The sequence below is a fragment of the Ciona robusta genome, chromosome 12 (assembly GCF_009617815.1).
Source record: "Ciona robusta chromosome 12, ASM961781v2".
In the NCBI taxonomy this organism is placed as follows: Eukaryota; Metazoa; Chordata; class Ascidiacea; order Phlebobranchia; family Cionidae; genus Ciona; species Ciona robusta.
Genome location: NC_143246.1, coordinates 6,676,178 through 6,698,774, shown reverse-complemented (window position 1 = coordinate 6,698,774; position 22,597 = coordinate 6,676,178). Strand labels below are relative to the sequence as shown.

Here is a 22,597-nt window from a genome sequence, read left to right as displayed (position 1 = left end):
TATATCTTTTGTATGATGTCTAAATGTCTAAAAATAGCACAAGTAATTCAATACGAACGTCGTAATATTTCATTGTCCTTACTTTTGCAACAAAAGACTGAAAGACCCGACTGTGTAAAGTTATACTCAGATCATATTTAATAATTCATTCATTTCAAATGAAGTCTTAAGTAGTAAAGAGGTATTAGGCCATTTTCCTTTTTTTGTTAATTGATGTTGTTATCATTTGTACAATACTTTAGGGCAGTATAAATCAGTTTTAGGCTCGAATTATATTTATAATATATAACCCAGTCGACTAACAAGACACTATTATTCTCTGTTAAGCACAATACCATAGATAATATTATATTTTAATACTTTTCAACATTTTCAGATGCTATACATGATGTTCATAGGATGATAAAGATTATTCACCATAGACGGAATAGAATCCATCATTAAAACATCAAGTTGAACTATATATCCCAACATGACGATTGGTAACCCTGGACAAACTTATGGAGTTCGTGTAAGTTAAAGTTTTATATAAGTTGGGTGTGAATTAAATTATAAAATTAGTTTTAAATATGATTTACTCTTCATGAAACTTCTGAAATACACTTTGTATTTTATACCAGGTGAGCTGATTAAAGATTATTTATATTATGCCTGGTAGCAGAAGAAACAGAACATAGATTTTTGTGTTTGCATTTTTCTAAACTAAAGTCTTTTCTTTACAGGTTGGCAACGAAACTTATTCATTGGTCATCACTGATGAAGATTTGGAGAAACGAAAGATAGATCGAGAAAAAGCAAAAAAGTTATCTCAAGAAACAAACAGGAGAAGAAAGTAAATGATGTTTGAATTATTTTTAGTCGAATTTATTTATTTTATAAAAGTTTATTTTTTTAACACTCATGATAAAAAAGCATGTTCTATTATATATGAGTTATATTATTCCACTTTATGTTTTATAATTTGTTACTTTTGCCACAGTTACACAAACACCTATTATAGGTTACTGTGTTGGGGTAATGGAGTGTTGGGGTAATGAACTCAAAATCAAATCTGGCCTAAAACCCAGGTTCCTGACAAGGACGTCACCCACATAGAATATGAAACTGTTGCCATCTAAAACATTACAGATTCGAATATTAGTATAGAATGAAACAACTAAGTCATTTTCCCTCCCAGAGCACTAGAAGAGAGGAAGAAGTTAGCAGAAGAGAGAGAAGCAAGGAAGAGAAGTCTTGAACTCTCTAAACGACGTCAGCGGCAAACTGAAGCAACTGAAAGATATCAGAGATCACATCTTGGGATAAAACACGATAAGAGATCCAAATTCACTCATGGTATGCAATGTGGTGTGGTTGAGGCATATTGATATATTGAGAGATATTGTAAGTCCAATGATGCTTCCCTGGTAATGTGTTATAATGCTAACCAACATTTTGATGTTCTGTTCAATTTACCTTTATAGTGGGATGATTTTATTTACTTACTCTAATCAAGGCCCCGTGAATAGTAGGCCTTTTTTCGTTGCTCAAATAATATGATCTTCACTTTTGTTTTAAAGAGATAATTAGCAGTCCATGCTGCAGGAGGGTCAATACTTACATTTTGAATTGTGTATGTGAACGTCCAATATATTACACAGGCGGCAAAGGCATCCCATCACTTGACAGTGTGCTGCATCAACTTAGAAGTGGAAGCACTGAAATATTTTACGACCAAATGTTGGGAAACACTGGGTTAGTTTACTTAACGACTACATAGGATGTGTGAAAAAAATGTGGAAAAATGGAATTTGGTCATCATCACAAAAATACTTTGTAATCTTTAAATGTTGGATAGTACTGAACTCATGATATGAACTTTCAACTATTGTTTCTGTATGTGAAGTGTCTTAAGAACACGAAATAGGTTTTCATCACTTATGTAGGGTATATGGTGTACATCATCATCACATATATGTTGGTACTTTAACACACCAGAGTACCAGACATACAACTTACCACACATATTTTTTAAGTGGTTGTGGTTGATTGTTTGTCTCTGTTAAGTAGCATACCTATTGTTAAGGGTCCTTTTGTCAACATCTTACTTATATAGCAACTTAATTGGTGATGTAATGTATATAAGTTTAATATTTTATCTTTATTGAAATATGTGCAAATATATTTCAGTGAAACATCGAGGGAATTATTGAATCAAGGAAAACAAATGTTTGAGTCTGAGTTGGAAGAGCAACAGAAGAAATTAATCGATCAACATAAACAACAAACAGTAAAGGTGAATACTAAACACACCAGATGTATATATGGATGATATAATAACAAGTAAAATATCTAATGTCAGATATCTTTTACTGTTTTTGCCAACTTAATTCCCTTTTTTTTGTATTCCTAACAGCACTAGTTGTTATGTTATTTCTGCTACCAGGCATAATGTAAATAATATTTTAACGGCTTTTCTGGTATAAAAAAATTACTGGTTTAAAAGTAATCTTTTAGCTTTAAGACCAAGAATGAATATAATATCCAGACTAAGCTACCCTATATGATTATGGTGCATTGAGAAGCCTGAAAGAGCATGTTGGGCTTTAATTTAATCTGTTTTTCTGCATAAGTGTCCTTGGGCAAGACACACTGTAATTCCGCTCATCCAGTCATCACTTATGGGTTTTGTCACTTATACATAAAAAAATCACCTAAGCTTTCTAACAAGCAGGCACAAAGTTGTAACAGAATATCTGTGTTATAAGAACTGTCAATGCTATTCCACATAAAGATAAATAAGTGAGACTTATTCCTCTAATTATCACCTGGCTCCTTTCAAGTATTAGATGTAACCATATCACCCACAAAGTAACATACATGATAACTCCTAAGCTGGCACGAGGTGTATGAACACACCTGTTATAACAATTGTCCTTTTCGGGCCGCGCGATGATGAAGTAAGTTACATTCATTCATTCATTCAGATTGAATCCTGCCCCCGTTTAACATATTGTTTGAACCCAGGAGTTCCAGGAAGAATTGCAACGTGACAACATCCTCACACCGTCTGCCCAACCCAACCTTGATGTTAGTGATACCGATAGTTTAGATGACCAACCTATGCAGTGTAAGTGCGAGGGTTACAAGTTGTATGTAGTACGATGGTGTGTGATATGTTATAACTTGTAATGTGCACATAATAAGCTATGTATTATGATATGCTATGGATGTGAATAGTATAATGTGTATATATTATGTATTATGAAAAGTTTTCTCATGAGTTACGACAAAGTAACATACTTGGTAACTCATAAGCGAGCACAAGGTGTATTAACACCCATGTTATAACAACTGTCGTTTTCCGGCCACGCGACGATAAATAAGTTACATTTATTCAATCACCACATAGTTCATAGCATGTTGTAGTGCATGTTGTTCACCAAGTTCTCACATTGTACCAGCACAGTGGTTTGCAAATCTGCATTAAGCATGGAGGTTACCGATTCATGACTCATTGCTGCTAGAATAAATAAGTTACATTCATGCGTGTGTGCTACCTTTAACTTAATTGACACATTTAGTGTTATTAAGCAGTAAAACTTTATATGTAGCAAATAATTCATAAAATAGATGGCTGTGTTGTTAATGAACAAACGCATGTATAAGTCAAGTAGTATATTTTATGATAAAGCACTTAACAGGTCACACGTGTGGTATAATGCATACACCGTTATAAGAGTCATAAACTGTAATAATTTACCTCACACGTTGAATATTAACTTCTTACATTGTTATTTACAATTATTACCATGTTTTAAACTATTGAACTAAATATTAATGAAATTTGTTAAGTGCTGTTTAAACTAAGGGGTTGGCAACCTTTTAATTGCAAGAAGATTGAATATACCTTTTTTATTCTTTTGTGGCTAGAAAACGACGGTTGTTATACCACGGCTGTTCTGTTTTATACAATTTAGTAACTTTTTATAATACTTTTAAATGCCAAAGTATATAGCAAAGTTCAAATGTTTTTATGTTTTTAAAAAAATGCATTTGTTTATTTAATAATACCACATGTTCTTGTTATGGTTTATTTGATCTTGTGGTTAACTTGGTTAACTGTGGTAATTCTAAAGCTAATACGCAGGTGTTACGGTTGTGGTTAAAGTAGTTTAGGTCACTTGTATTCTTAGCAGTTTATTCAACATTTTGTTTTTGTGGGTTTAGGAACACAAACCAAAATATATAGACTTTTGTTCGCTACTGTTTTGTCTGATGTTATTTTATTTTGACTTGACATTTCTAAGCATCTAACTTCTTTGTATGTCTTTATTGTTTGTGGATAATAACAATGTTGATGCCACCTTTATGATAGGGTCCAACAGTCAAAATTGTATGGGAAAAATGTCGATTTTAGCTGATCCTGTTTCCCATATGTTTCTATTACCATACTTTAAAGACTGTCATTTTGCTGGGGATTTTTTTTTTATTATAATTTTTAATAAGTTTTCGGATTTTTATTTTTATAATATTTTTAATAAGGGCTGCCATTTTGTTTCAGATTTTTATAATATGATCTTTGCTAATATGTCATAAGAAAATAAGTTTTTTTTTTTATTTAAACTTTTTTAAATATTTTTAATGTTATTACAGACCACCCTGCGTACACACAACCCTACAGAGCCCCCTACACTCACTCCAACATAGACATAATGTCAGGAAGAGCATACGAACCTTACTACACAGCACAACCACAATATAAATCACAACCCCAGTTTAATAACTTGGCCGACACTTTGTCAAGATTGTTTGTGAATAACCAGGGATATTCAAAGGTTGGTAATTTTGCCCACATGGTTTATAAATATAGCAAAGGTATGTAATATTTGCCATTTAATCATAACCAATGTAAAAAGCAGTGTGCACGTAATTTACATTAAGGTATATTGGCCGTATAATTTATAACTATACCGATGGTTTGTAATATTGTGCACTTGGTTCATGACCAATGTAAAAAGCGTGGATATGAATTTAACATCAAAGTGTTTAATAATGGGCACTGTTGAATAGAAACGATAAATATAGAAACAATCTAGAACCAACAATAGGCTTTCTTCTTTAGGGTAAATATGAATCTCCTTCCTTTGTGAAAGCGAAACCATCTGATCAGAACTTAACGATTGAAGAAGCTGATGATGTCATCAATGATGATGTCGTAGATAATGGGGGAGAAATACAACGAACCAAATCCAATGTAAGAAACAATATAAGAGTAGTTTTGCATTAATCATGTGTTTATTAACGTCAGAGTTTAAACAAGTAAAAGAAATGAGTCAACGTAACTTGATCTATCCTTGTGTGACTGTAAAACGACAGTCGGTATAACACAGATGTTTTGTTTCATACACCTTTTTCCACCTAACTAGTTAACATCATATACATGATGCTAAGACATCATTTTTTATAAAATCATTTCAATTTGCATTTAATACATTCCTGTAAGCATTAACTATTATGTTTCATTATCCCTTTCCTCCTTTACGACCCCCTAGGTGTTGGACTATGGACCAAGTACACACGCAACATACAACACAAATAATGGAGAATATTATAACGCAACTCAATATAAGGATGAAACACAACATGATCAAGGTATGATATTTTACAAATATTGGCATTTTCATTTCATCACGAGTTCATAAATGTATACTGCTTCAACCCAGTGGTCACTAATTAGTTGTCTAAATTGTTAGCCTTACAGATCAACCACAAAGTTACACAAAAACAGGCTGTTGTCACAATTAAACATAGACTCTGCCTGCCAAATTATTTTTTTGCATTTTAAGATGAGTAAAACAGATCATTGCCACAGAAATACATTTTGCCTTTTTTTATGTAGAACTGATTTTTGTGTTTCAGTATTAGACGACCAGGAGTCATTGCATGGGAGTAGCAGTTCAGGGACTTCCCCAGCATTTGGTCACATGACCTCCTTCCAGAAGAAATATTATTCTGTGGAGGAAAATCGGACAGAAAGTAAATTTGGTTCAAGTCGTGCCCACTCAGCTCCACCTACTGGTCATACCAACAACCGTGTCGATGTAAACTTGTTTGAAAATGCTGAATCATCAAACCAGTTTGGTTACTCAGCACAAACAGCAGTTCGCGCACCACCGAGTTATTATGTCAAATCATTCAGGCCGTGGAGCGCAACCGTACATAGTTCCTCTCACTCGGGGGCAGCAGAGCCACCCAAAGCCACGGCAGCTCGGCCCGTGTCTGCTGTCCAACGAACACGGATCGAAAACGCTGAGAAACAAGAAACTGTGAATGAAACCAAGCACCCACAAAGTACCGGTGATGCCGGGAAGAAGGAGAATGAACTGTGGGTTAGTTCGGCTAAAACAACGGCCACACCCATCAGTGCAATGTATAATGAAGCTTGGAGCAAACCCGCTGTAGATTTATCCACCTCGCGATCTGTTGTTCTCCTCGCAAGGCAAGCCATACACACCTCAACTCCAGTGTCATCACCTACTAATGTTACAAAAACCCTAGTGTCATCTGTTCTAACTGACTCTGAACCATTACCGGCACCAAGCCAGCAGCAAAACGTGACTTTTTCACCTGAAGTTGACATAAAAGAAGCGGAAACTTTGACGGAATCAAAGTCAACAACAAACCCTAAACATGTGAAAGGAATCTTGAGAAAAGTTTCAAAATACGAAAAAACTTCGCGACCTAATTCCTCCATCTACCCAACCTACCACACGGCAGCTGCGTTGGCACGGCAACACTGGGTTGATCACATGACCCATATGCCTGTGACCCGACCACGATCCACGGTGCGAGCAAAACTTAACGGGGTTGAAGTAAAAGACAGTTTTGAGGTGAAAAAGGTGCCCGAAGTAAAAGGGAAATCAGTGAGGTGGCATGAGGTTCAGTATAATGATGGAACATCTGTCACTATAGCTGAATCAGGAGCAATTATACCACAGAAACCACAAGTTCCTGCAACTACTACTATCCCTACACCCAAACCTGTTACAAAGAAACCGAAAAAACCAACCTCGCCTCCAAAGTCAAAACAGCCGGCGAAAGGAAAGAAGGGAGCAGGGAAGGGAAGGAAACTTAAACCTGCAAAGGAAGTAGTGATTCCTATGGAACCGCATCCTCCAACTACAAAGAAGAAGCATCTTTCAATGGCTTCAACAATCAACTACTCCATACCTAACAATGGAGGAGGGAGCCCCACCACAGTAGTGAGGGGGGCGGCGGAGAAGTCGCGACAGCGAGTAGCTTGGGCCAACAAGGAGGACACAGTTACTATGGATACACTGAAGTCATCAGGGAGCGCGGAGAGCCCGGAGTGCTCGAGGAGCCCAGGAGGAAATTATGTTGTAAAGAATGGAAACCAGGTATAAGGGGTTGGGAGGAAACTTGTGTAAAACTTTTGTGATAAGGATTAGAATAGGATGGTATTAATTAATATATATATAATATGATATTAATTAATAGGGTAATGGGCCAAATCTTGCCTAAATCCTTGATCTTTAAGAGCCTCACCCATTTAGAAAAGAATGGTATTAATAATTAGAAAAATAATATGAAGTTAATATTAGATATCTATGCAGGTCACAATACATATGATGAGTACAGACTTCACACAAACTAAACTCGAATCTCCTGAAAAGTCACCCCAGTTAAACAGAACACCAACGGACCAAGAGATCAACTGGTTGTGGGACAAAGTGGGTTATGTGTACTTGTTGTATTTTACATGCGTGCCTGGTTACTTGTATGAATGAATGAATGAATGTAACTTACTTTATCCTCGCGTGGCCAGAAAACGACAATCGTTATTACACGGGTTAACACCTCGTGCCAGCTTACGAGTTACCATGTATGTTACTTTGTGGGTAATTATTATTATTTTTTTTTATGTATGGCTGATAATTTAGACAACCCATTAGTGACCACTGGGTTGGAGCAATTGCCGTTAAGTGTCTTGCCCAAGGACACATACGTCCACAATGGTAGCAGTGTCGAGCCTTGTACCCATTACCTCTGGGTTACAGGCAGGCGCGCTAACCACTACACCACGGCGCCGGGAATATGTTTGCAAAATATCGAGTGTTTGCAAAAATAAAAATGTAATCTGACCAAATATATGCATGCATTATTTACTAATAATATAAATAACATAAGTATAAACAACATTCATCTTATAAACAACAGCAATACCAACTATTAATACAGATGGAAGTTGAATAATAGACTGACAATGACATTTAGGCGAAATATGTATCTTTTACATTATACAGTTTGCTGGACTTTTGTCTGTAACATATTTTGCAGCACGAAACTGACTAAGCTGGCATCAAACCTATTTATTTTACTTTAGGTTCGAACTTGTCTTGCACAGCGACCCAACACACGAGGGCACAATGGAGTTCTTCGCAAATCGGCAAGCGATTCTTCAAGGTAGTTACCCTAAACTGTAACCCATATATAGAAATAGAATGTTTGAGTTGTCATATATAACAACCCTTATTTGCAGAATATGAAACTCTCATTCAACTTTATTAAACAGCATACATAAAAAAAAGTGATAGTCAAAACAAAACAGAATGTTCAGTCCAATACTTCGAAATATAATTACTGATCATATATAACAAGACAATATATTGTAGAATCAACGGAACACAATCAGCTCGTCGTAACGGGTGGTCAGCGACACCTAGCGTTCAACAACAAGCGAGTATCGTACAGATTGACGGCGGTTTATTGGCTCGCGATAACTTTATCACGCAGAACAATCGGCCTCGTGGCAGAAGGTTGATACGACCGAGTTCTGCCATTGTCTTGTCATCAAAACAAATGTGAGTTCCGTAATGTTTGACAATGTTGTTATTGTGATGTAATTGTGGGTTGTTTTGATTCAGTTATAGTTGAATTATAAAAAATTAAAGTCTGCTTATCCACACACTGTAAAAGCTTCAGCAACTCGACTGTGGGCGTAAGCTATAAATGCTCTTTTAAGTACTTCAATATATAATCTTATATAAACACCCTCAGGTCAAAACCCAGTGAGATGTATCCACCATTCATGAGAAGACAAGCATTACTTCAACAACGTAAGCAGAAGCATTACATATCCAATGGAATGAAACCGGATATGGTAAGTTAGATCTTAAATAAATGAATGCAATTATTTATCCTTGGGTGGTGGGGCAATGTCATTTGTATAACATGGGTGTTGTGTTTCATACACCTCAAGCCCGCTTATGAGTTATGTTACTTTCTGGGGGATTATTTTGGAGGGATTTTTATATTTTGTGTTTAATTTAGAACTAACAATTTTTTGTTTGAAGTAATAAACAAACATAGATTATAAGCTTAGAGGGGGCAAGCATGCGATTGTCTTCTTGTTTTAACATGTATGGCCAATGTACATAAATAACTCTAAACGTATGTTTTACTGTTAACTTTATAGATGAAGAACCTATTGAATTGTCCGATCCCAAAACAAAGTCTCCAACTTCCTCTCAACTCACCTTCATCCACCGGGGGAGCTGCAGAGCACGTAGCCGACAGCACCGCTTCGTTCCTATTGGCTGAAACTTTGGCCGAACAAAATATGTCCGAGGACCAAATCCTTCAAGCCATGGATTCGCTGCAGAGGAAAACAAAGGAAGCTCAAAAGTTAGGACGACAAGGTGAATGAGACACCCTGTAATATCTATCGGCTTTATGTCAAGCATGGGCTACACTGCAAATACACTAAAATTGTGATAAATTTTCAACATTAACCCACAAAATTATTAGAATAATATGATGGCTTTGGTTTTATTCCTTTAGAAAGTGGCATTCTGTTGCATAGTTTGTTTTAGCTTTTAAATATTTAAAAATTAAAAATATGTATACTTATTCTGCTTTTTGAGCCCATAAAAAGTTTTATTTTCCTTTTACTATTGCAACAAAAAACCATATTAATAATTTACAATTTCCTTTCAGTGTTGCCATCTACTTTATCAATGGAAGAACAAAGGTTGCTGGCATCACTGGAAAAGTTAAACACTCGTTTAAAGGAAGTTGAAGCAACCGTTACAAACAATCCAAATGTTACTTTCTTTAACCAGCAAAATGTAAGTGAAACATTTTGTATGATCAGGTAATTCATGGATGGACATTTGCCATTTACATGCGCTGTAACTGGAAAGTGGGCCCAAGGTGTATGAAACTTAACACCCGTGGGGCGTTTTATAACGTCTGTCGTTGTCCGGCCATGTAAGGATAAATAAGTTATATATATATGAGAACTCATAAGCAGGCACAAAGTTTATGAAAAAGAACACCTCTGTTATAACGACTGACGTTGCCCTACCATGGGAGGTAAATAAGTTACATTTATTCAATCATCATACAGACACTCTACCTTCAGTTTGTTTTATGCAATATTGTTCAATTGTTTTCCTACATAACATGTGCAACCTTGAACTTTATACAACCTTTTTCTCTTATTTCTCTCACTTTTCCTTTTATCCAATTCTCTCCTTTAATTTCTTTTTTCTTTCCAGATGTTATATGCAGCAGATTCATCCATGCATGACCGTCCTATGACATCATACAAGCATAATTATCGGAGCGTGTCCGCTGATGTTCGGTACCAACGTGGCCGTCCAAGATATTAATGATGTCATAATAAACATTGTTACATCATAACTTATGCAAATTCTAATAAAGTGTAGAAATAATATTTCGTAGTTCAAGCTGTTGTAAAAATAACCTCATTATGTTTCAATCAATATTTTAAATATCTGTTGTGTGTTTAAACTTATAATCAAGCCTAAAACAGGGTAAGATTTCTAATAAGAACTTTTTGAATTATATGTTAATTCAGTTAACAATTCAATTCAATTTATTGCTTTTTGCTTTTAAAATCTAGGTTCGGCTCTGGCTAAAAAGCTCTGGCTAAAAATGTTAAAAAATGGTCTCTAATTAACATGTGTATGTGGGTTGTTACTTAGTTTATTACTAAGTATGGAAAGACCTGTGAGATAATTTAAAAGAAATGTAATTTGCGTATTAACTGTTACTGACATGTATGATTGATTTGTACCCTTTTACTCGACTTGGAAAATGTTTGGTTGCTTGGAAACCAAACATTCAACACTGTGATGTCATAAGCTAAAATATTTAAACTGAAACTCAATTTAAATACTATGCACGTTGTAACTGTGGTGTTAAAGTTTGGATACTTTTGTTGGAAGTGATGTTACTCTGTGTGGTATGTAATAGCATTAGTGTTAAATCATACTGTGCTTTCTTCATATTTATTGTGAAATTAAGAATATTTTTCTAGAATAAATTGCATGTGTGTTCTATGTAGGTAAGCCAACTAAAGCTACAAATTTATTGTATGTGTATAGATGCCAAATGTTTAAATGCAGGAAAGGCAATGATATTCAGATTGTAATGTTTATTAAATAGTCTTTTAGCAGCTCAACTGGTATAAAACATAGTTCACTTCCAAATTTTCATCTGCCATTCGGCAAGACTTCTTCAGGGAATTGGGTTTACAGATTAATGTAGTGTAAAATTACAGGGTTGGCCGGCGTACACTGCCACCCCAGGTTTGGTTTCGTAAACAGCTTCGGGTTTAAAGACTCAGTTAAGTGAGGAAAGATGGTCTACTGAGTTTAATTTAGTTTACATGTTAAGCTTACCAGCAGTTACTATCTATATATGTTAATAATTTCTCAAAAGTCATATCAATTAAATACCCTGATCAGTGTTGCGCAACAGGTTTCTAACATTAAAGATTTGAGTTTGGACAGTTGTGCATCACTGCGAATTTACCCATTTCAGGAAATCAAAACATGAAATTCTAGTAAAAGCAGTTATTTGTGAGATTGCCTACAAATTCTGATAAATTATCATGACAAGTAAAAGGCCCTTAAAGATTCAGTTGAGTTAGGAATAGATGTATTGTAATATTAAAACACATTTAGTTAGGCAGTTTTTAAGCATACAAATAAAAATTGTGTGGAAAAATAGGTTTCTTTATGTAAGTTACCTAATACACATATATGCGTTTACATTACTTTGTTAGTCAGCAGTAAGTAATATTAGGTCAATTACTGAAAGCTGCAATGATTATTAGCAAAAGAAGGTTAAACAAAGGTTTTTATACAATATATTTGGGCAATACAACACATAGCGATGGCATGTTTTAGTGCTTGGAAGCAAATATGATATTCAAGAAGGCACGATTTAATAGTTTTAATGCATAATACTTATAAAATATTAAACTTTCTTAGGTCCAATCCTGCACATTATAATGTTGTTTGTTATTCCTGCATGATATCACGCAGAGAGCTACCGTACTATATTTATTGAAGGTGACTTGGATCTCTTATGAAGATCCCAAGTGAATTATATATTGGTACAGAACTTATGTTTTATAAACATGTAGTTTGTGGTTAAATCTGCAATTATATTTATAGGCACAAAACTTTTAAAATACAAGGGGAGGCAAGGATGTTTAGACACTCATTTCTGTGATTGGTTAGAATGTTTACTGATTAATGCATTGGTTTGGCGTCTATTAATCCAATGATAAAAGTTTCACACCAATGCTCTTCAGGGGCGTTGGAAAAGTCACTGTATTTCACAGACATGTTTTAGTATATTTTCACAGACATGTTTTAGTATAGAATCGAGGTGGTAAATATAAAATTGTGTTTTTTTTCTGAAAATCCTGTTTGACGTCATAATCACATGGATAAATGACATCAAGATGACATCACAATCATGTAGATGAAGTTTGAACTTCTTCCACAACTTGATCGTTATTATCGGGAGAAGTTTGTTCAACGAGAGCTTTCTTTGTCGATTCCTGTTTTATTTTCTTCAACGGAACTTCTTTGATTATTTCAACATCATCTTCAAGCTGTATTGCAAGTATTTATATGAATAGGTGTATTTATGTTTGAATGACATCTGTATTATTAGGTATATTAACCACAATATTAAGTATCTCATCAACACTACTTTATGAGAATTTATTCTATTAGTATTAATTACCCATACTATATTACTGTGTTTGCAGAGTACATGTGTCTCAGAAGACTTAATATTTGATCGCGTATTTATTGCAGAAGTATCAGTACAACGTCATTACTATATTGCTTAATTTTGATCAAGATACTAAAACAAATCCTTTTTAATAAAAATTCAAACTTACGTTCCAGAAAAGAGAATCTTCAAACAGGTCGTTATATTTCAAGCCTTCCAGGAAAGGAAGTTTAAGCAACAACCCAGTGAATATCCCACCAAATATTGCGATGCCTAATGTGACAGCCAACCCTGCTAGTTGTAAGTTGGCTTGTTGTTGGAAGTCTAAGTTATTCACTCTGCCAGGGTAGATGGCTGCAAGCCTGTGTGGAGAGGGTTGTTTAGATCAGTGGTTCGTAAAAGATAAAAATATAATTTTTTTTAAATACATGAAAAGTGTAAAATGCGCATTCGCTTATGTGTAAATACACCTATGTAAAAGTGTAAATGACATGAAAAGTGTAAAAACAGAGCTTGAGTTAAAAAGCCTAATTGTTTTATCCAATATAACTATGTTTTACCCAATATAACTATGTTAATGTAAATAGAACACCTGTGTTATAATAACTGTGGTTGCCCAGCCATGTGAGGACAAATAATTTACATTTTTCTTGAAAACAAAGTACTTACTCAATGTCAGTATACGTAGTAGCAGTCGTCAGCTTAGCGAATACAACGGCAGCGAAACCTGACAATACACCAGGCATACCATGCAGGTTATGCACTCCACATGTGTCGTGTATCTTCATGTGTTTCTGGATAGCTGGCTGGAATGAATGACAACTTGTAAGAGCTAAATGGTCCTTCACAAGTTAAATAATGAGAAGGATCTGGAGCTATGAAACACAGTACAAACAAAATCCAGCCCCAGGGACTATTTCATAGCACCAGATCTTGACTGCATTTCCTTACACAAAAATCAGCTTACTCTATGATCACTATATAAGTGTTAGATTCCAAAATATATTACACCGCATAAAACACACCGTGATATATATATATATATATATATATGAGAATTAAACTATATAAAATATAACACCCCATATATAGCGACACAATACTCACTGTTATATAAGCATAACCAGCCACTGACAACAATCCTGAAGCACTTCCGATTATTATGGCACCTAGAGGTCCTAACTTTAAGTTGGCAACGGCACCCGCGGCAACTCCACCGGCAAGTGTCGCGTTTTGAACATGAACCTGAAACATTTAAGTTGATCTGAGTTGGTAACTTTCACTTATTATAGTTGATAACTCATTAGCCACCACGAGGTGTATGAAACAGAATACTTGTGTTATTAAGACTTTTTTCCGGCCACACGAGAATAAAGCACGGAAAAATAAGTGTATTACAGAATTTATATTTACTGTTCGTAAGATTTATTCATTCACCAAGTATTCTCCATATTCATAAAGATCATATTTCTCACCATAGAAATCTTTCCTGATTTATCCACAATGGATGACATAGCGAATCCACACACACCAGCAGCAGCCAATGAGAACACAGTATTTATGACGGCACGTTCACCGATTATTGACCCCGCTGCTGGTGCTCCGTTGAAACTTGGCCAGAACAACCACAGAAATAAGGTGCCTGGGTGAGATACAAAGATGCAAAGTTAAATATTGTCATTAAACATCATGAGTGTTAAACTTAGTCACTGCATTGTTAATTGTTATATAATGTGGTATAACATCATAAGGGTCAAACTTTTAAAATTTGGGAGGGAGGGGCTAGTTAGATGTGTATTTCATATAACAAATATAACGTTTGGTTAATATGTTTACTGATTAATGTACAGTAGAAAAATTAGGGTACGTCCATGAACAATAACCAGAGATAAAGTTTTTAAGACCATGCTATGTGAAACCATAGTTAATTCAGATAATAGAGTACTTCCATTTATTGCAATTTAGGTTTAAAGTGGTTTGCAACTAATGCAACTCTGCCACAGAAAACTTGAAATATTTATCGGAATTTGGAACAGGATTTTACCAGGTTATGGCTACAACCGAGCCATATAAGCAACCAATTGTAAGTTTAACACAACTGCAACATAAATTGTTTTTGACGTCAACCGTCACACATGAACGAACACAACAATTCTGTGCATTCGTTCTTAGTTGGAACAGCCGTCCCACTTGATGTTTCAGGCACGCAAATACCACGCTTCATTTAAACCAGGTTTGGGGGATGTTGTGCAGCTTTGTGCAAATATTTAACAATCAAGATTACAACTACTTTGGTAACAATTTGCATTATTGAAAAGTTACAACTACAATAATGTAAAAATCTATTTTTCGTCATAAACCTTAAACTTAATTTTTTGCAGATTTTCAAAATATTAAGTATTATTACTTTTTCCAACATTAGATGCATCTAACATAGAGTTTTTGGGTAGTTATAGCACATATATATGACACAATGGCTTCTAACATCACTAAAATGGAACAAAAGTTCTGATTTAAACCAAAACATTTGAAAACGAAGATAAATTTTGCTATAAATATTGTATTGAAAATTGAATGTTAAAACCTTACCTATCATTGCAAATATATCGGCATGGTAAACAGATTCTTCCTTGGGATGAGAATTCTTAAACTCAGGTTTCCAATGCATGAGTGAAACAGCCAACCCAAAATAAGCTCCAAATGTATGAATGACCATTGACCCCCCAATGTCGCTTATCTGTATCAGGGTATTTAAATGCTAAAGTGATGGTAAATGTACCAAAGTAATTAAATGATAAAATATCACCAACTGTACCAAAGTATATTAATGGTAAAGCAGTATTTTTACTTTGTCCATTTTATACCTTAGTTTTAAAAATCTTTGCATAAAAATAATGAAACTAAATTAGTTTGACAATTTTATTAACAAGTTTGTTGTAATTTAAAGTATGACAACAACTCATAATGCCCTGGAGTTATTATTGTATATTTTTTTGGACTTTACAATAAATATTATTGAAAACAGATGTGCTGACGTCGCTATATTTTAGGCGATGTCATACAGTGAGTCATACCAGGACATATGGGTTTTAAACCAAAGGTGGACTAATACACAACATGGAAGTTGCTAACATTATATAATGGATTAGATTTTACAAATATATAACACTGCAGTTTACATGTAATTTTAAAGTTTAACCCATAGATGCTAATATCATTGTCTTAGCCCTGTCTCTCGAACGGAAATAAAAACATGAAGCGTTCTACAACACAGCTTCACCCACCTGGAACTTATGAGCGATAACAAATTCATTGACAGAGTAAAACACAACTTCTAATACAGCCATCACTATAAGTTGGATTGGACCAAGCATACCTAACACGGCTCCGAATGAAATAAGGACAGCACCGCATGCAAAGTCAGCGTTTAAGAAACTGGAAAAGAAATATAAAGGTAGATTGTTAAGTTCTAATTAGAGCACTTGGATATTATGTAGTTTTATATTTCAACATAACATTGCTTGCTTGTATACCTTCATAGTTTAACATGTGCAAGTTATAGTTCATATGCCTGAGGCCCTATGTATGGTGACATTGGATGTAGGCCAAATTATAATGCATAAGTTGGTAATATTACCAACGTTGGGATATTCAGCCATGAAGTTATGAACCAAACATAGATGATTAATATAATGAACATATGGTACTGTGGCAATGACAGGAAACACAAAGTGGTTGCTTTGGCTGTTGTGGCAGTTTGTACAATTGTGTGCTGAAGTAATGGCTGAATAAGGTACAAACATAACGATATATTAATGGTACTTGGTAGTTAAACCGTTTTACTGCTTTATTGCTGATAAATAATTACTTTAACATTTACCTAAGCTTTAAAATAAATTGTGTTCGTTACTATCATTGGTCATGCATGTAAAACCCTGGTTGTTGCGATAATATTGTGATATCCAACTTTGGCATAAATTCCAAGTTCCATGGCATGTCTGGGACCTCGCCGATATAGAATACAATTTCTGTTTTATATGGCTAAGGTCCTTGTTTAAGGACATAGAACAGACTGCTTATGTACAAGTCAGAACACACATGTTTCCAGTAAGCAATGCATTTATACAATATTACCTTTCAAGGCTGATGTTGATCTTCCCATCTTTAATATCCTCAAGGTCCAAACATCCTCGCATCAGAATCGTCCATTGGATGACAAACGCAGCGAGCATAAAGTTGAAACCAACCGATCCGAAGCCGTACCTCTTCAGGAATGTCATCAAGAATCCGAACCCAATGAATATCATCACATGAACATCTTGGAACACTGGGAATATATGGTTATTAAATAAAATGATGATAGTAAACAGATCCTCTTCTTACATTATCTGCCGGTCGCTAAACATAATTAATAGGAAAGACCTACTAACAACTGTAGCCAATAATCCCCATATAACCCCAAACTACCATTTTAATACTTTCCACCAACTTAATCTGTAATGTACTTGAGAATTCTACACTAGTTCCACATGAATAAATGCCATTTATTACCCTTGCATTGTTGGGCAAAATAATGTTGTTTTATCTCTGCATCGAACTATCTTAAAACACAGACACTCTATTTTATATTCTCGTTGTGGATGATTTTATTTGTTGGATAATTTAGAATTTTTTTTTATTTGACCAATAATTTAGACAACCCATTAGTGACCACTTGGTTAAAGTAACCCCTTTTTACTTGGATACAGATTATCAAACTCTTCAATTCCAGCTGTTGATGATGCATTCCTTGGTCCAGCTACCGTATCATATTCAACAAACACTCCGAACAGTATAATGAATAAGATTTGTGGCAGAAGCAAAAAGCCGCTGAATTTTCCTCTCATTCTGTATTGTTCTAAAATATTGATAAAAAAATATCAAATAATCAGAAAAGTTATTTTTATCAAGTTTTAAAATGTGAGTGCAACAAAAAATGTCAATTGTACCTTATTTTCCAATGATCAACGTTGCACAAAACGTCCCAGTACACCTTTGAAACAGAACTTCCTGACAAATGAGTTGTGTCTTTCTGCAAGGCCAGGGGTTTTGCTGAGTTTGTTATTGAAGTAAACACCAAAACATCACGCGTGTCACAATTTTCCTCCGTCTTTTCTCTTTCTTTCTCTTTCCGAGCTCAAAAAAAGGGCGGCAGCGGTTGTTTTAACCAATCACAGACATTTAGCGTTCACGGCTTTGAGTTTGGTTTATTCTTTTTATCCAATAAAGTATTTATGCTGTACTTTGTTTATTTTTTATGGTGATTATTGATTACAATGCTGTTTGTGTCTGTATATGTGTTAGTTCGTTAATCACCGTCAGGTTAAAGTGCCCCGAGGATATGAATAACCGCCAAAATTGATAAATAAACTTAAATCTGTAACATTATATTGCAAGTTTTATAAATGTTAAAGTTTTGGGTATACTATGTTTAAACTTACACTTTGCTAATTTTTAATTTTCAAAGATAAACGATTCGACAATAAGAACATTTTTTTTAAATCAGTCCTCTACAAAAAAAAACAAGTTGAATATCACGGCTCAGTAAGTTCAACCTTTAACCTATTGATGCAATTTCACGATTTGCAAAGATGGAAAGTCTAAACATAAACATACTTTTAGGTCTGATTTTGTAATATTAGGCTAGTTGAGGAGTTTTTAATTTGAGGCTGCTGTTATGTTATTAACCAAATTCGTCATTGTTTTGTTTACGTATTATTGTAAAATGTAAGTAATTTACTAATACATTCGTTATGCATTTTGATTGATATATTATGTTTAGTATATGTTTTCAATGTACGTTAATATATTATGCCCAAGTATTTTATTTGTTTTTTTGTATTAGGAAATTACTTTTACATACTAAAAATGATGAATGAAAAATTTGAGTCACTTCAAAATGATTGCATTTCGTTGCAAAATCAACTTGAAGTAGCCAGAGCGAATCTTGATAAATTGAAAGAGCATGACAGACCTCCAAAAAACACTGAAGAAATTCTGACAGCCAAGTTGATCAAATTGCAAGCAGAGATGGTTCATTGTAATGACATTTATTCAAATACCGATCTATTCCTGCCAGAAAATGATCCTGGGGTGGTCCTAACACAACTGGATGAAAAACTAACGAAATTGACTGCAGAATCTGAAATAGTTGAACAGTTGGTGACTGAAAAATGTTTAAGTTTAGAAAAAGTGACCGAGAAAAAAGAAAATTTAATAATTCAACAAAACCAAATTCATGATGTGATGCAGAAGAGACTTAATGAGTTAAAAGAACATGCAGAAACTGCTTATGATAAAGATGTGTTTGCTAAAAGCTATGGAATAGAATTGTCAAATCGAAGGACAGCTTGCGAAAAAGAAAGGAAAAATATTAAACAACAAATGTCATCTTTCCTTTCGAAGCATTTCCCCAATAGTGATTCCACACAACAGTCATTATTAACCCAAACTTCAAGGTTTATCAAACTTGAACAGATGGTTGAAGATTTAATCACGTTAGCGATCAATAAACCTGAAGATCCATACCTGAGACTTGGTGCTCAGCATTCACCGCCCCATGTTGAACTTTTATTGAGTTGCTCAATCGCTGCAAGACACCCAAGTGATCCAACTAAAATAAAAATGAACCAACTTAATATTTAAATTGTTTCTTTATTAATCAACATTGGTGAGAAAGGTCAATATAAAGGTTTGGCCACTACTTTATGTTATAATAGGAAAATTATTCAATAAATTTTTGACCCAAAGATGTCACTGTTCTTATTCCTAATTCATAAGTTGTTTTTTTTTTGTAAAATACTTGGTTTAAAAACATGGTTAAATGCATTTTGATACATTTTGTTTTCCCTTCTTTACAACTTTTTATTTTGTTTATAAACTTTTACAAAAATCTGCTTAATTTCTTCTTTTAAACAAAAATATTTTTACCCTTCATTGAAAACTGGTTTAGTGCATTTTATACAAAACTCCCTTTACTCCAAAACATTCACTTTGTATACCGATTTTATATCTCATTCTTCCTATACTGAAAGCTGCTCATTTTCTTTGTTTGTACAGAAATATTTTTCCACAAAATTCAAACCGCTGTTTTATATACTTACTTTATATACTTACAGATTTAGATTAATTTTCGTAACAGGTTTAGGTTAATAATAAAATCATGGGTCAAATATCGAGCTCATTATCATCGGGTATGAAAGGAGTGATGGAGGAAAATATGAAGAAACAAATGGATTTCCAAATGGGTGCTTTTCAGTTGCAAATGGAGAGGCAACTTGCAATGCAGGTAATGTGCATGTGATAGAGCTTATACAGATACAATATATATATATATAATTAGGAACTTTGACTGTGCAACAACAAGGTATATTTAAATTATTTGTATTGCAGTTGCCATAGTTTAAAGTTGAATCTTTTAAACCAATTTTTAATTTTTTATCAAACGAAAGAACAAAAATCTCTATTTAAATTTTGATTTGAATAATACAACTAGGGTTACATTTGTAAAAATTTAAAAAAGTTATATTTTTATTAGAATGAAATGCGAGAACGTCAGATGAGCATGGGTATTGCTAGAGCTCGAGAGGTCGTGAAATATTATGGAAGTTTTTACGCCGTTCTTGCTGTGCTTGGTCCAGTAGCGTAAGTGTTAACTACTGTTTCATATAAGTTTGTAGCTGGTGTTGGCTTTGTTTTGTCTTTTTTGTTATTTGCATAGTTTAATTTGTTACATTTCTTATAAAAGTTATTCACCTGTGTGCAATGTACAGAATTACACTAGTGATTAGTAGTGTACATATATATTATTAATTTATGTGTATTATATATATATGTATATTTGTTTGGCTTTACATGCTTATATTAGTATGGGTGTATAACTGACCTGCTTCATTCATAACATGAGCTATTACAAGATGAATCAAGCTGATAAACTGTTTAATATTGTTGTAAAGACACTTTTTGTATTGTTTTGTTTTATATACTTAAATAAAGGAAATATATTTGTTTTGTTTTTTTTGCTTGATATTATATTGGTGTACAAGCTGAATCAACCTAAAATGTGTTTGATGTTGTTATGTACTGCACACTAAACATGGACATTTCTCCACTTATACAGGGCATATAAAACTAAATCTGCCACTCCAGTTATTCCTCTGATTCCACTTGGTTTCGTTCTTACTTATCAGCTCGACGCTGCATATGGGACACTTCTTTCCAGAGTTAGATGTAAGCGGAAGTTATCTTATAAATTAACTTAGTTTAAATACAAACATTACATATTTATGATTGTTTTCATCTTAAACATTTCGGTTTGAAATTATAACCATGTTCAGTAATATAAGAAGGTAAAATAAAAACAATGTGACGAATAACACTAACCAAAATGCCACCTTTAATTATTGATTCTTTAACCATAGGGCCACATGTTATTTTTAGGTTTTTTCAATATAATATAATTCATGTTATGTTTAACAGCTGAAGCCGAACACATAATGAATGATGAACGAGATATGATTTCTCTTCCTAAAGGAATGCCAACATTTGAAATTATTGAGTCTGTTCGTTTAGAAAACAAGAAGAAGCAACAATAGTATTATAACGTCCTTAGATCTCTTGTTACATTTGCATATTACAAACTGTACTCCGAATTATGTTGCAAACTTATAAGACTACTAGACCACCTATTGAGACATCATGAGCTTAGACATAACTTTATGGAATTGATTGACAGTTATCTGTTTAGTGCAGTGTGTGTGTTTGTAACTAAAATTTATTGAAGAAATCAACATAATATTAAAAATTCCATTGAGCTGTATTTGCCATTACACAGTAGAGTGGGGGAAGATGGGATACCTTTTTATTCTATTTTCTCGTCTCATTTGATAGTAAACAAAGAACATTTAAAGAATTATGAAACCGTATCCCAGCGACTTCCATATACCGTTGTTAATTGTTTAAAACACGATCAGGATGTTTGGATATTATGTGCTAAAGGTGTCCCATTTACCCCCATCCTACTATATACTACAATTACACCAAAAATAATGGATTAACATATTTTCATATTAGATAAGTATAGTACTGCAACTGTGTGTTTTAATTCAAGATCTGCATTAATTTGTGTTGTCTTATTACTTCTGCACTTTCTGCACAAACAACTTTTTTCTGCATGTATTCGGATAACCCATGTGATCTATTACCTCACTTAGTGGATTGTTATGTAATTATGACATAACTGTGCCTTGCAATTAATGCAAACAGAAATTTTACAAACAGAAGGAGCAAATTTTAAAAATAGCTTGTACATTTTACAATGTTACCAATTTCGTTCAAATTATTTGAAATTTTACCTGTTCATACACTTGCATGTAATAAAGTAATTAAATTGGTGATTATATTTGAAAATAGTTTGTTCTGTAGCAGTTAACACAATATTGAATGGCTGCCTTCTTGTATTTAAACGAAGTAATGAAAAATATTAGTAGCAAAAATC

The 22,597-nt window shown here is 33.9% G+C and overlaps 4 protein-coding genes across 5 annotated transcripts; 3 read left to right on the top strand and 1 right to left on the bottom strand.

Annotated features, from left to right (window-relative positions):
* The first annotated feature begins 355 nt into the window (after positions 1-355).
* LOC149727295 (uncharacterized) lies at positions 356-10,741 on the top strand. Of its 2 annotated transcripts, none has more exons than XM_089890210.1 (17): positions 356-511; positions 723-832; positions 1,178-1,335; positions 1,641-1,734; positions 2,170-2,275; positions 3,007-3,109; positions 4,636-4,817; positions 5,105-5,236; positions 5,535-5,634; positions 5,902-7,400; positions 7,617-7,733; positions 8,387-8,466; positions 8,676-8,864; positions 9,061-9,163; positions 9,479-9,701; positions 10,000-10,130; positions 10,563-10,741. In XM_089890210.1, exons 1-17 carry the CDS (start codon positions 473-475, stop codon positions 10,674-10,676), a joined length of 3,480 nt encoding a protein of 1,159 aa, XP_089746336.1. In that variant the 5' UTR covers positions 356-472; the 3' UTR covers positions 10,677-10,741. The 2 variants fall into 2 exon arrangements, with proteins under 2 accessions (XP_089746336.1, XP_089746337.1); XM_089890211.1 differs by having other exon boundaries at positions 10,000-10,156.
* A 1,726-nt stretch (positions 10,742-12,467) lies between these two features.
* LOC149727294 (ammonium transporter Rh type A-like) lies at positions 12,468-18,208 on the bottom strand. The gene is made up of 10 exons (XM_089890217.1): positions 18,051-18,208; positions 17,801-17,959; positions 17,197-17,389; positions 16,347-16,497; positions 15,652-15,799; positions 14,538-14,704; positions 14,170-14,307; positions 13,732-13,868; positions 13,232-13,424; positions 12,468-12,937 (listed from the first exon to the last, which is right to left on the bottom strand). The coding sequence occupies exons 2-10, from the start codon at positions 17,946-17,948 to the stop codon at positions 12,797-12,799; spliced, it is 1,416 nt and encodes a 471-aa protein (XP_089746343.1). The 5' UTR covers positions 17,949-17,959; positions 18,051-18,208; the 3' UTR covers positions 12,468-12,796.
* A 558-nt stretch (positions 18,209-18,766) lies between these two features.
* LOC149727293 (centromere protein K-like) lies at positions 18,767-20,242 on the top strand. Its single transcript, XM_089890228.1, has one exon. It carries the CDS (start codon positions 18,913-18,915, stop codon positions 19,744-19,746), a length of 834 nt encoding a protein of 277 aa, XP_089746354.1. The 5' UTR covers positions 18,767-18,912; the 3' UTR covers positions 19,747-20,242.
* Positions 20,199-22,509, top strand: LOC149727292 (plasminogen receptor (KT)-like). Its single transcript, XM_089890235.1, has 4 exons — positions 20,199-20,389; positions 20,639-20,745; positions 21,221-21,330; positions 21,580-22,509. The coding sequence occupies exons 1-4, from the start codon at positions 20,264-20,266 to the stop codon at positions 21,693-21,695; spliced, it is 459 nt and encodes a 152-aa protein (XP_089746361.1). The 5' UTR covers positions 20,199-20,263; the 3' UTR covers positions 21,696-22,509.
* The last annotated feature ends 88 nt before the right edge of the window (positions 22,510-22,597 follow it).